Source organism: Vombatus ursinus, unplaced genomic scaffold, assembly GCF_900497805.2.
Source record: "Vombatus ursinus unplaced genomic scaffold, bare-nosed wombat genome assembly UNPS02012622.1, whole genome shotgun sequence".
In the NCBI taxonomy this organism is placed as follows: domain Eukaryota; kingdom Metazoa; phylum Chordata; class Mammalia; order Diprotodontia; family Vombatidae; genus Vombatus; species Vombatus ursinus.
The window spans coordinates 662982-676177 of NW_020952400.1; the positions used below are offsets into that span (position 1 = coordinate 662982).

Below are 13196 nucleotides of genomic sequence, written 5' to 3' on the forward strand. Positions count from 1 at the left end.
CACCTCTGCAGCATCTCTTGCTGATTTCACCTCTGCAGCATCTCTTGTTGATTTCACCTCTTCAGCATCTCTTGTTGATTTCACCTCTGCAGCATCTCTTGGACATGCCCCCTCCTCTCCTCTGACTCTGCCCCCACTCTGGTACAGATCCTCATCCCCTCAACCTGGACTATTCCAGTAGCTGCTGGGGGTTGGATTGGCCTTCCTCTAGCCTTTATCCACTGCCTGCCACCAAAGTGATTTTCCTAAAGTGCATGTTTGACCATGTCACCTCCTACTTAATAAACTCCAGTGGCTCCCTGTCACCTCCAGGAGCAAATATAAAATTCTTTGGCATTCAAAGCCTAGACCCTTCCTACCTCTTCAGTCTTCTCACACATCACTCCCCATTCCCTTACTCTTCCATGCAGTGATCCTGGCCTCCTGGCTGTTCCATGAACAACACCTTCCATCTCCTGACTCCATGCCTTTACACTAGGCTGTCTCCCATGCCTGGAATGCCCTCCCTCCTCAACTCTACCCCATGGTTTTCCAGGCTTCCTTTGAGTCTCAGCTTTTATAAGAGACCTTTGCCAATTCTCCCCTCCCCTGCTCCCACTAGTGCCTTCTTTCTGAGCTTCACCTTCAACACTCTCTGTCTTGCACATACAAAGTTGTCTGCAGGTTGTCTCATGAGCTTCTTGAGAGAAGAGACTGTTTTTGGCCTTTCTTGATATCCCCTGCCCCTAGCATAGTGCCTGGCACACAGTAGGTACTTAATAAGTGCTGGTTGTTGATGATGATAATGATGCCAGCTTTGGGTTGGCTTTGGTAGCCACCTGTAGAAATTAGGTGATTACTAGATAAGGTTTAGCTTGCAGCCTCACCAGGGACTGATCCTAATGATATAGATGAAAGGAAAGGACTTGGCAGGGATAGGGTGGGTGGCCCTCTAGTTGAGCATCTATCTGCTACTACATAGGACCCCCTTCTCCACAGCCTCAGCTGTGGCTGCCCACATAGTTCAACCATCACAGAAGCATCTGAGACTCATCCACTGAACAGTTAGGGGCCCCTTCATGGTGCCAGAGCCTTTGGGCAAATGAGGCAAAGGATTGGAACTGTGGATCTTAAGGAGATCATAGATGGAGCTGGTAGGACTCCAAATTTCATCAAGTCCTGACCCCTCTATTTTACAGATGAGGAAACTGAGGTCCTCAGGGTAAGTGGCTCAGGTAGTGAGTGCTGCATCTAGGTTTTGAACCCTGGTTCTCTGTCTTCAGAACCAGAGTTCTCTTCACAGCTGTTTTCCCCATGGAAGAGGATGAGCCCCAGAACCTTGTCATGGAGGGTCACATATCAAATAGTCAGGCAATGTTCCCAAAAGAACATGTCCAGTGTGAGGAAAGGGCAATGTGGACCCTAAAGGGCTTTGTGGGAGCTGCTTTTAGTAATAATTACTCATGATAATTGCCATCAGGAAGGTTGGGTAAGAAAACAGTTGGGAAGCTGTGTGGCTGGAGCAGCCTCCAGGCCACTTGGCCAGTCAGAGGCCATGGGTGATGGATTCCTGATGAAGACCTCCAAGGTGGCACAGGACAGAGTTGGGATGGGGGGAGACTTAACTCTCCAGATCTCTACTCTGTCTCTTTCTCTGTTTCATGATCCTTCAAGCAGAACAGCTGACACATCCCTGCTTTGTTTTTCTGTCATGTCATCTTTCAGAAGGGGGAAGAAGCAGAGAGAGGAGCTGCTAGTGGAGAAGGAAAGGGCCACTCCTTCCTGGTGGTGGTAGGAGAGGAAGGAAAGGCCAGACAGCCTGATACTCGCCCTACACCTGGAAGAGCAGGTTCCAGGAAGTTCAGAGAGAGGTAGGAATGCCTGGGCTTGGGCTACAGCATTGGCTGCAGAGGGACAATACTATCACAACAGAATCCAAGGAAGAAGAAACAAGGGAAGCGGTCTACAAAGTCCAGTGGAGACACGCAGGGAACTTGTCAGAAACCTCCTAATCTACATGGTCATATTCATGAGATGGAAGCAAGGGCAGGTAGGAATAATATGAAAGCAGGGCGCAGTCTTAGAAGAACCCTGCCAGGACTAGCAACGCTCAGAATGGGCCACCATGGGAGGAGGCTATAGACAGCATGGGGGTCGAGGGGAAAGTTGGAAACAGGAAGATCACTGCTCAGGGCACACAGGAGGCTGAGAAAGCACAATGACTCAGTTGTGATTTTGCTTCCTTTTTCTCTAGCAGGGTACATACTCTTTAGACGAGGAAGGGTCAACAGAGAATCAAAATGTTGTTTGTCCTTCACGATCAAAGAGAACCAAAATGACATTACAATGTTGGGGTCAATGTACAGTGTGTCTGACTATGGCTGACCAGACTCCAATACAAGCTCAAAAGGCTCTACCACAGGTGGGGCACAAATAGTCCATATGGACATTTGGGGTGGATTCTCTACATTTGTGCATCTCATGTTTCTTTTGAGCTACTGCAATTCTGCTTTGCTCACAGAGCACAGCACCTTGGAGGAGGGTGTGCCATGCTGGAAGGTGCTGTGCCAGCATCTCCCATGTCACGTAATTGACTCCAAAGTCCTTCAGAATGACCCTGAGATTGTACTTGCATCACTTCTTCTGACCACCATGTGAGCACTTGCCTTGTGTGAGTTTTCCATAAAATAGTCTTTTAGGCAAGTGTACATTTGGCATTTGAACAACGTGGCCAGCCCATTGGAGATGCGCTTTCTGCAGCAGAGTTTGAATGTTTGGCAGTTTGGCTTGAGAAAGGATGAAAATGGCATTAAGGTAGGGATGGTGTGGTGCTGACTGGTGGAGAATCCCCGTTTTCTTGGTGTTGTTAGGCCAAAATTAGCATGAGCAGTAGAGAATTGATCTGTGCTCTATTGCATCTCAGTCTTAGAGGCTTCATTGAGTGCACAATTATCTGAAAACAAAAAGTCATATACCAACTTTCTCTACACTTTGGTCTTGGCTTGTAGCTTTTTCAAGTTAAATGATTTCCCATCAGTGTGGTAGCTGACCTTGATGTCCTTTCTGTTCCTGCTGAAGGCATCTGACAACATTGCTGAAAACATCATACTAAAAAACATGGGAGCAAGCACACAGCCCTGCTTTACTCCACTGGTGACTGGGAAAGTGCAAGAGCATTGTCTAGTATCCAGAACCCGGGCAAGCCTGCTGGTGTACAATGCTGATGAACTTCTCTGAGCAACCAAATTTTGCCATGGTCTTCCATGGGTCCTCATAACTGACAGTATCAAAGGCCAAAGGTCAGATCAATGAATGTTGCGCACAGACCTCTTTCCTGCTCCTGGCATTTCTCCTGGAGTTATCAGGCAGCAAACACCACATCGACCATTCCTCCGCCCTTTCTGAAGCCACACTGACTCTCAGGTGTGTAACCATCTTCCAGGGGAAGGATCACCCACGAGAATCTTGCCAGCAATGACTAAAAGACTCTCATGATTGTCATAGGACAATCTATTTCCTTTACCTTTATAGAGATGGACAATGGAGGCGTCCTTGAACTCCTGGGGGATAGCCTCTTCTTGCCATGTGACCTGGAAGATTTCAGTCAGCTTTTGTGTGAGCAGGGGACCCCCTGCCTTGTAAATCTCACCAGGTGCTTTGCCACATGAAAGGAGCCTCATGGCACTCAAAACTTCTCCTTCAGTTGGAAGTTCAGCTAGGGAGGGATTGACTTCAAACTGAGGTAAACAGTCAATGGCTTCAGCACTGATTGATGATGGTCTGTTGAGAACATTATGGAAGTGTTCAGTCCAGCTCTTCAGGATCATGTCCTTATCACTAATCAATGTGGCTCCAGCAGTACTGAGTAGTTGAGATGCGCCATAGGTCTTTGACCCAGAAATAGCCTTCAAGGCAACATAAAAGTGCTTTGGGTTGTTACCATCAGCATGAAACTGAATTCCATCTGCCTTCTTACTGAACCAAGAATCCTGCATCTCTGTAAGCTTCATTTGTACTTTACTTTTGATGAAGTTAAATGCTGCCTTCTTAGAGATGGATGAACTATCTTGCTGGTAAAGCCTGTGGAGTTCTCGTTTTTCATTTAGCAGTTTCTGAATTTCCCCATCATTTTCATCAGACCAGTCTTGGTGTTTGCAAGTGTTCTGACCCAGATGAGCCAATGCAGTGCTGTACACCAAGTCTCTGAAAGCTGCCCACTCCTTTTCTGCTCCACTGTTGCCAACTGTGTGTTGGCTCAGCGTTCTCTCCAAGTCAGCAATGAACTGCTCGTGCCAGAGAAGTGAAATACCATGAAGAGAGACTCAAGAAGTGTGTCATCAGCCTAGGCAAATTCCATCCTAGGTTATTAAAAGGATTGGAGGATGTGACTGATGAGCCACTGTCAGAGATGTTGGAAAGGTGATGGAGAGTGGAGGAGCAACCACAGGCCTGGAGAAGGGCAAATGCTGCCTTGATTTTTTAAAAAAGAAGGTAGGTAAAGGGAGTGGATATTTCTAAGCAAAGAGTGGGTATCCTGACATCATCACGATCATGATGCTAGTTAGCATTTATATAGTGCCTACTATGTGCCAGGCACTCACTATATTAAGCACTTTATAAATATTTCATCTGATCCTCACAATAACCCTGGGATGTAGAGGCTATTATCATCCCCTTTTTACAGGTAAGGAAAACTGAAGTTCAGTGACTTGACCAAGGTCACACAGCTGGTAAATGTCTAAGGCCGGATTGGGCCCCAAGCCTTCCTGCTTCCAGGTCCAATGCTCCATCTGTCTTTGATCATTCTCCCTCCATTCTCTGAGCTCATTTTCTGGCTCACAAACTTCCTCTCCCCCCCAATCCCTGAGTTTGGGGACAACCTCACTTCCCAGGATTCCATGGACCTCAAGCCCCATAGAGTCACCAAAAAAGCAAATCTGGCATCGAGGAATAGAGAAGCCCCCTGCCCTGGTCAGACCACCCCAGGAGGACCCTGCTCAGTTCTGGGTCCGAGAGTAAGAAGGGTACATAGAAGCAGGAGAGCACCCAGGGAAGGACAGCCAGCATGGGAAAGGTCTTGGAGTCCATGGCATAAGAGTCGAGGATGTTTGGACTGGAGAAAAGAAGACTCAGGGGAGACACAGAGCTAGTCTCCAAGAACTGGAAAGGCTGTTGGCTTTGGCCCCAGGAAGCAGAGGGAGGAACAGCAGGGAAGAAAGTGCACCTGAACTGTTTCCCTGAGGGTTGGAGAGGAGGTGGGATGAGCCCCAGCTGGGGAGGGGGGTGTAGGGGCAATCCCCTTTCTTCCGCAGGCTGTACTTAGAGGGCTCTGGCTATTCTGGGATTCTATGATTCAGTGACCGAGATACGGGTCATGGTCAAAGTGTGCTGCCCAGGGGAGAGTGAGAGCAGCACCATGAGGGTCGTCTAGTCTGGCCCCTCTGCCCACAGTGAATTGCCTTCTGGGGTATCCTTTTAGCAGCCTCTGCCGCCCGAGCTGGCTCAGATGGAGCACCCAAGGCGAGGTGAGGATACTGCTGCTCAGCCCTCAGGCTCCAGCTGGCTGTCCTGGTGCTCTGGCTCCCACTCCGCCCCCCTTCTCACACCCTCCCCGCCCAGGCTGCTAGCTGTCAGTGCGTGGGCGGCACCTGGCCGCTACCTGCCGCCTCCTCCCTCTCACTCCCTCTGGCGGCCTAACCTGCGCTCTGGATGCTGGGTCCTTCTTGATCCACTTAATCACAGTCTCATACACAAGCTCTTCCGCCTTGGTGTTGAGGCTGTCGTTGGACACGTAGGCGATGAAGTCATCCTTGGAGATATTCAAAATCTCCTCCTGGGTTGCCACCTCAGGGAAGATCTGCAGCGCGAAGGCCTTCGCCATGTGGTACAGCTCGCTGCACTGCATGGCCTCAGCCATGGCCAGCACTCCCAGGCAGTTCCCAGGGGTCAGCTGCTTCTCTGCAGGGTGGAGCAGGGCCTGGTCACTCCACTGACTTGGTAGTGCCCTTGCCCTCCCTGCCTCCACACTGACCAGAGACCTTCTCCAGCTCAGGCTCCACCCTCTTGGTGGAGAAGGGACCGAATCAGAGTGGCTCTGGAAAACTAGGTGCCTCAGTGCTCAGCCCTGCTGGCTCTGGGGTTGGCTTTGAAGGAACCAGGAGACATGGTCAAGGTACCAGTTTGTGGCTGAGTCGGGAGTGGGGGGTGGTCTGTGTTTGGGCCAAGGGTCAGAGACTCAGTCTATGGCTGGTGTGGGGGTCAGGAAGGGTCAATCTATGGCTGGGTTGGGGGTTAGGAGAGGCCAGTGTAGCTGGTTTAGGGATTAGGGGTCAGTCTGGGGCTGGGCTAGGAGTGAGGAGGTCAGCTCAAGTCAATTCAATAAACATTAATTAATTAAGTACCAGGCACTGCGGTCAGTCCGTGGTTGGGTTGGTGGTCAGAGAGGTCAGTCTGTGGCTGGGTTAGGGGGTCAGAGGGGTCAGCCTGTGGCTGGGTTAGGGTAAGGATTTGGTCCATGGTGGGGACATGACTGGGTCACTACCTCAAGCCTTTTCTCTTTGGGGTTCAGGTAAGCACCTAGGGTGCCTCAAAGCCCTGCCTCCCCGGTGGCCTTGTGCACAGCTCACCAAGGAAGGACACGCAGACTTTGCAGAAAGTGTGGAACTGGAACTTGCTGGCGGCCTCCAGCAGCGTCTTGGCATTGGCTGCGTCGATGGTCAGCGAGCCCGTGTAGACGAACTCCAGGAGCAGCTCCAGGACATCTGCGCGGAGGTCGGGCAGGCTGAGCTCCAACTTGTCGCGGCTGTCGCGCTCCCGGGGAGACCTAGGCACAGCAGACCAGAGCTTTCTCAGCCCCCGGCCCCGCCGGGCCCCCCGCACCCCAGCAGGGTGAGGCCTTGCTGCCTTCCCTTCCAGCCTCAGGCACGTGCTTCTCTTTGGGGGATCAGAAAGCATGGCACACCTGACCCCAGGGACCCAGCTCCGCATCTGCAAGAGAAGAGCGTGACCCGGAGGGAGCCCGAGGGGCAACAGAAAGCCCTGCGGGGTGCTAGTCTGCCTTTCATGCAAAAAAGGGTGCGAACCAAAAAGGATGAGTCACACGGATGGAGATGAGGGACAGGCTGGCTCCCCAGGGAAACAATACACTTTGGGGGCCGCCGCCAGTGCAGGGCAGCAGCCCCTCACTGCGCCTGCCTTCCGCGGAGGCAGATGGGAGAGGTCCCAGGGGTCCCCTCCTCCCCGGCCCGGCCCCCAAACATATTGTTCCCTGTCGGGCACAGCAAAGGAAGCCCTTCATGATATTGCTTGGAAACGGAAGACGAGACAAGATAGACGGACAGAATGGTTAGAGCCAGGAGGGGCAGGGGGAGCGACCCTCTCCCTCTGCCACAGGCAGCCAGCAGCCATCCATCCCGCGGGGCCTCGTCTGGGGGCTCGGGGCAGCGCCTGGGCCAGTGTGTGAGCTCGTGCTGGTGAACCTGGGGGGGATGCTGGGAGAGGGGGCACGTGGGGATGAGGGAAAGGGAAGTCTGTCAGGGTTCGAGGGACAGACAGCGGGACAGAGGGCATGCCGCCTGTGGGGCCCTAGCAGGCACCAGCACCAACCCTAGAGAGGACCTAAAAGACAGAGACAAAAAGAAAACCCCAGTCCCACCGGTGAGGTCGGTGACGTGCAGGCAGGAGGAGGAAGCAAAGATGAGCTGGGTTAGGAGACCGCTGAATTTTCAGGACCCCTCCCCCCCAGAAGCCATCAGGGTGAGCCTGGCACGTGGCCAGGCAGGCCAGACAGCGTTCTCTGCCCTCTTGGTAGGGTGAGAAAACCGAGGTATAGGCAGGCGCAGGGACTGGGCTAGCCACGTGGCTGGGAAAAAGCGGGGTCCAGATTTGACCCTAGGCCTCCCAATCCGGGGCAAGGCTGCAGTCTCACTGGCTTTCACTCTGCCAGACTGCCCTGTCTAGCCCTGTCTACAGGCCGGGGGCCACCTGCGGCCCAGCTGGCTGCCAGGGAAGGCCCTGAGGGTGGGTGGGGTCCTGGCCTGGGGGTCAGGAGCCCAGGGTCAGCCAGTGACTTGCTGCATGATCACTGGGAGGGCCCTTGCCTGACTTTCCTTCCCGGGGTTCCTCTCCTGTAAAGTGTGTGGGGTTTCACTAGACGTTTTCAGGTCTTTTCCAGCTCTGATGCACCATGATTCTAGGTGAGGGTGGCCAGAGACACCCCAGTCGTGCCACACTGCCTGAAGTTCCACCATTACAGTGGCTCCTTGGGAGCTCTGGAGGCCAGGCCATTGGCTGGGCCAGAGTTCAGGGTCTGGATCATTCTACAGCAAAAACCAGTGACTGGGGTGGGGGACCTGTGTCCCCAGCTCCCGTCCCAAGGCCTCCCTAGGTTTTCTCTGCCTCTGACATAGCTGCTGCAGCCTAAGAAGAAGGGAGGATTGGAGGTTCCCTCTTAGATCTCTGGGCACGGGGCTGATAGTGCATCCCCCCACCCTGTTCCCATTTGCCTCCTTCCAGGCCTCTCCACATCCCACAGCTGCACTGGCTTCCTTGTGTTGAATCTCCCCAACCATGTGCACTAGTCATGCTGTGAGTCTATGGTGCTTTCCCCAAAGGCTCTGTCACCACTGGGAACCAACGAGTTACAATCACAGAACCCCAAAGATGAAAAGAATCAACGGAGCAGGTCTTAAACTGAGAAACTCACTACCTCACGAAATGACTCATTCTGTTCATGTCCCTGACTTGTTCCCTCTAACCTTAATTTCTGCTCAGAGGCCCTAGGAGACCCAAGGTAAACAAAGGGAGGAAAGGACCCAATTGCCCTCAGTGGGCCCAGGTGAGCCCCAGCCAGAGGGTCACAACCCCACACATCTAGAACTGGCTGGCCCCCGAGAAAGAGTTGGAGGCACAAGACTGAGTGCCAGAGATGGGGTTGGACCCTGGGGCACTGTACTCTCCTTGACCTCCTGCTTCTCTTCCTGGATGACTTCAGGAAAGACAGAGGTGAGCACAAGAGGTGCCCAGGGAGGGAGAAGGACAGATGACTCCATTTTCAAAAAAACAAGAGAGAACTAAAGTGGGACTGCATTGATTTCCTTGAAAAAAAAATCTAGAAATTAAAAATTAAATTAAAAAATCAAAGGGATAGTTAGTGAATCTCTTGAAAAGGAAGCAGTGGGCACAGAGAGTCAGCTAAGCTTCAAGCCTTGAGGCAGCTAGAGGGTGGCATAGTGCCTAGAGTACTGGGCCTGGAGTCAGGAAGATGTGAGTTCAAATCTAGCCTCAGACCCATCCTTGCTGTGTGACCTTGGGCAAGTCACATAACCTCTGCTTCAGTTTCCTCATCTGTAAAATGGAGACTGTATTTGCACCTACTTTCCAGGATTGTTGAGATATTTGGAAAGCACCTGGCAAACTTTAGTGTGCTGTGTAAACAACAGCAATAATAATAATTATTATTGCTATATTGACTGAACAGGTTAATATTACCATTGGTCAAGTCATACCGACCTCAGCAGCTTTTTTAGAGGGTTTCTTTTCCAGGGTCCTTCCATAGACATAATTCCTGGGTTAAGGATCATAGATAGGGTTTAGAGCCATTTCAGCTCCTCATTTTACACATGAGGAAACTGAGACTTGGCCAGAGCCCCTCTAAGGCACCTACGGGCTTCTCTCGTGACCACCTCAGGAAGAAAATGGAGAGATGGTGGGCTGGATGGTGGCACCGTGAGCCTGACTCAGAAATGACTGACAGACCAGCTCTGACGAGTAACGGCAGAGGGACTGACATCAATCTGGACGGGGGTCTCCAGCGAGAGCCATGGGGGTCATCTGAGCTCATCTGTGGCTTGTTTTGGTCAGTAGTTTTATCAGTGACTCCAGGGGAGGTGAAGCTGTCCAAAGCACATGTTCAGGACTGGTCAGGCCACGTGTATCTGGAGCACCTCATGTTACGGAATAGCCTAGTGAGTGTCCAGGAGAGGGGACCCCATGGGGGCAGGGGGAGGGATGGGCCCAGGGAAGACCTCAGGGCGGGGTGCCAGACAGGGGGTGAGCCCCCTGTCCCCTTGGACCAGGCAGTTGGAGTGCAGAGCAATGAGGCAGATTCCAGGCAGCAGAAAGCTTCAGAACAAGAAAGAGCTGTCCAGCCAGGGAGACAGTGAGCATCTAGTCACTGGAGGCTCAGCAGAGGCTATCCTTAGGCGGGGGAAGCATTTGTGGGCATGCAGAGGTCAGCTGCGTGGAAGCAGCCTGCAGTGGCGGGGGGCAGGTGGCCATCGGAGAGGGCAGTGAGTGACCTCAAAGTGGGATCACAGCCACACAGGCATCACGTGCCTTTCACCAAACTGCGCCTCATGGTCCCGTGCAGACCCTGGGGTGTCGGCTCCCACTATCCCGCTTAGCTGGGGCACCTCCTAGAGATGCTGGCAGGGCCTCAGCTTGTGAAGGGGCCCCTTTGGAATGGGGCAAGCCTTGGGGCAAGTGGGCAGTGCAGGACCAGGGCCTCTGGGCTCCGCGTCACTCCATGGGAAAAACAGTGGGAGACAGTGATGGAGGAGTCCTTTCTTCTGCTTGCCATGGAATCCCCTTGTCATGTGGGGGTCTCTCTGCAGCGCTGCTCAGAGATCCCAGGAAGGCAGAGAGCATCCGTGGTCTCTCGGGGCACTGGTGGTAGAGCTGAGATTGCATACAGCAGGGACTGCCCACCTATGCCAGCAGCTGCTTTGTGGTGTGGGACCGACTCTCCCGCTGGCTCCCAGGTCTGATGCTTCCGTGTGCGATGAGTTCAAATGAGCTTTGTGATGGGCCCTCCTGTGGGCTCGGGCCACTCCCCATGCCATGGGATAGGACTTCTCTCTCTGCCTCTCTCTCAATCCAGAGCCAAGAGGGTCAGTAGAGGGCATGACCCAACTCTAGGCAGGGCCCTGGGTCAGAGATCCACAAAGGAGATAGACCCTTGTAATGGGAAACCTGAGCAGAACTTGGGGCCTCAATTTCCTCACCTGTAAAGGCAGGGTGCTTGGTTTCACCCGGGATGTCCTCTGTGAGCGCCTCTACTGTGCCCACAATTAGGTCTCCCAATGGAGTTAGCATGGCGATGGGTGCCCACCAAGTCCCCGCCCACCAAGAGGGGGTGGGCAGGGCTTCAGCTCAGCATTCTTGGAAGTTTCTCTGGTTCTGCCATTCAGTGCTCTTGTGATTCCTTGACTGCTTTCAGAAACTGCCAAGTTATGAAAAGAGGTTTTTTGTTCAGGGAAAGACTGAGTTCATTGTGTGGGCTATTTAAAGATCATGTGAAATCAATTTACATGTTTAATTAAATGGCATAATTAGAGTTCAGCAAAAAATGGAACTTCTTTTTAAAATGAACACCCCTCTTTGGGCTTGGGTGGTCGGCCCTTCAGATGGCCGTGGCACATCCATGTCTGCACATACACGTCTGCACATGCATGCTGACACGCGTACATGCCCCTTGAACACAAAGGCGACTGATGGCCGTGGAATTCCCCCTTCTTCTTCCTGGATGCAGATGGCTGAGCATCGCTCTAGACTCTGGACCAGGGGACCCCCTGCTTCTGCCTGGGAGGCCTTACCTGAGGCCTGAAACCTCTCCGCTCCTGTCCTTTCTAAGGGACCATCCACCAAGCAGAGCACGTTGTGGCCCTCCTGCACAAAGGTCGTTTCGACTTTCCCAGCCCCTGGCTCCTCAGTCATCTCTTTGCAGGGCCCAGGCCTCCTAGCCACTCCTCTGATGGTGACCAGACAAAGGCAGCCTAGTCTACCCAGGCTGGGCTCAGGGGCCCTTTGGCTGCCCTGGCCTTTCCCCTTGGTGGGCCTAGATCCATCCCATGCTTCTCACACTGACGAGACTGGAGCCACACTTTCTCCTGGGGTGCTGGGGTCATTGCGCCCATCACTGACCTCACTGGCCACCCTCAGGGGCAGAGCTGCCTCCATTTGGTCAAGCCTCCAGGGCTCAGAGTCTCCCCTTCCCTGGCTCTCCATGCCAGCCTCCTTCTTTTGCCAACCCCCAGTCTGGGTACAGTTCCCACCTGCCTCTTTGACAGCCTCTGGTCCTCTTTACTGGTCATTCCATTCCTCGGGTTCAGGGGCCCAAATGAGCCCCAGAGTAGAGGAGAGGGAGCCCCCTTGAGACTCTGGAAGCAGCTTCTCTGAGGCTACAAGGAAGTCCCATGCCGTTGGCCCCCAGTGCTTCCAGCAGAAAGCTAAGCAGCAGGCCTTCACCTCTGAGCTGACCTGCCTGGCCTCCCTGGCAGGGGGAGGGGACTTCCTGAACCCTGACCAGCAGCTTGGTGTCTCACCTGCCTGGCAGTGCTCTTGCAGGGGACCCCCAGCTTGGGGGTTGGCTTCAGGGAGCCCGGCCTCCTTCAGCAACCTCAGGTGGTCTTGTCTGGAAGAGTTCAGAACCTCTTGCTCAGGCCTCCCAGCCTCTTTCATGGGGCCTGTTCGCTAGGTCCCAGCTGCTGACCACCTTCTTCCACCACGTCCCTTATGGTGCTCAGAAGTGTTCAGAATTCTGACTTGGGTTCTGGGTTCTAGTGGAGACAAGCATCAGTGCCAACAAACATCCACAGTGACCTATCTCCCCAGAGTGTCCCCATAAACTGGGCACTGTGTCAGCTCACTGGCATCAAGTGAGTGCCCCCTTGGCAAACTGAGGAGAAGCCCATCTTGGGGGATGAGGGGGTGACCTTAAACCTTGGAGACTTCAAACAAAGAAAGAGCAAGCAGCTCAACCTGGGCCTCATGGAGACATGTGTCTCATGGCAACATTTTGCCTCCAGGGTGGGCCTGTCCCAGAGCTCAGTCCTGGGGATTGTCTCTGCCCTTTCAATGTCTTATTCTGGCCTCCAGTGTGGGCCCAAGCTCTAGCTCCAGGGACAGGGGTGGAGATTCATGTTCTAGCTTCAGGGACAGGAATTGAGCTCCATGGTCTACCTCCAGGATGAGACCAAGCTCCATGGTTTGGTTCCAAGGATGAGACCAAGCTCCATGTTCTAGCTCCAGTGATGGGGGCCAACCTCCGTGGTCAAGCTCCAGGAATGGAGGTCGAGCTCCATAGTCTATCTCTAGAGGGACCAAGCTCCATGTTCTAGCTCCAGATGGGGGTTGAGCTCCATGGACTATTTCCAGGGATGGGGATGAGCTCCATGGTTTGGCTCCAGGGATGGGGGTCAAGCTCCATGTTCTAGCTC

At 53.2% G+C, this 13196-nt stretch overlaps 1 protein-coding gene across 1 annotated transcript in view; it reads right to left on the reverse strand.

The window, feature by feature from the left end:
- Nucleotides 1–13196, reverse strand: part of KLHL29 (kelch like family member 29) — a 134981-nt gene that overhangs the window by 11645 nt on the left and 110140 nt on the right. The window contains exons 6-7 of the mRNA XM_027858019.1: nt 6606–6802; nt 5678–5937 (exon numbers count right to left, since the gene is read on the reverse strand). Coding sequence (XP_027713820.1) covers nt 5678–5937; nt 6606–6802 — 457 coding nt within the window. The remainder of the gene's footprint in view (nt 1–5677; nt 5938–6605; nt 6803–13196) is intronic.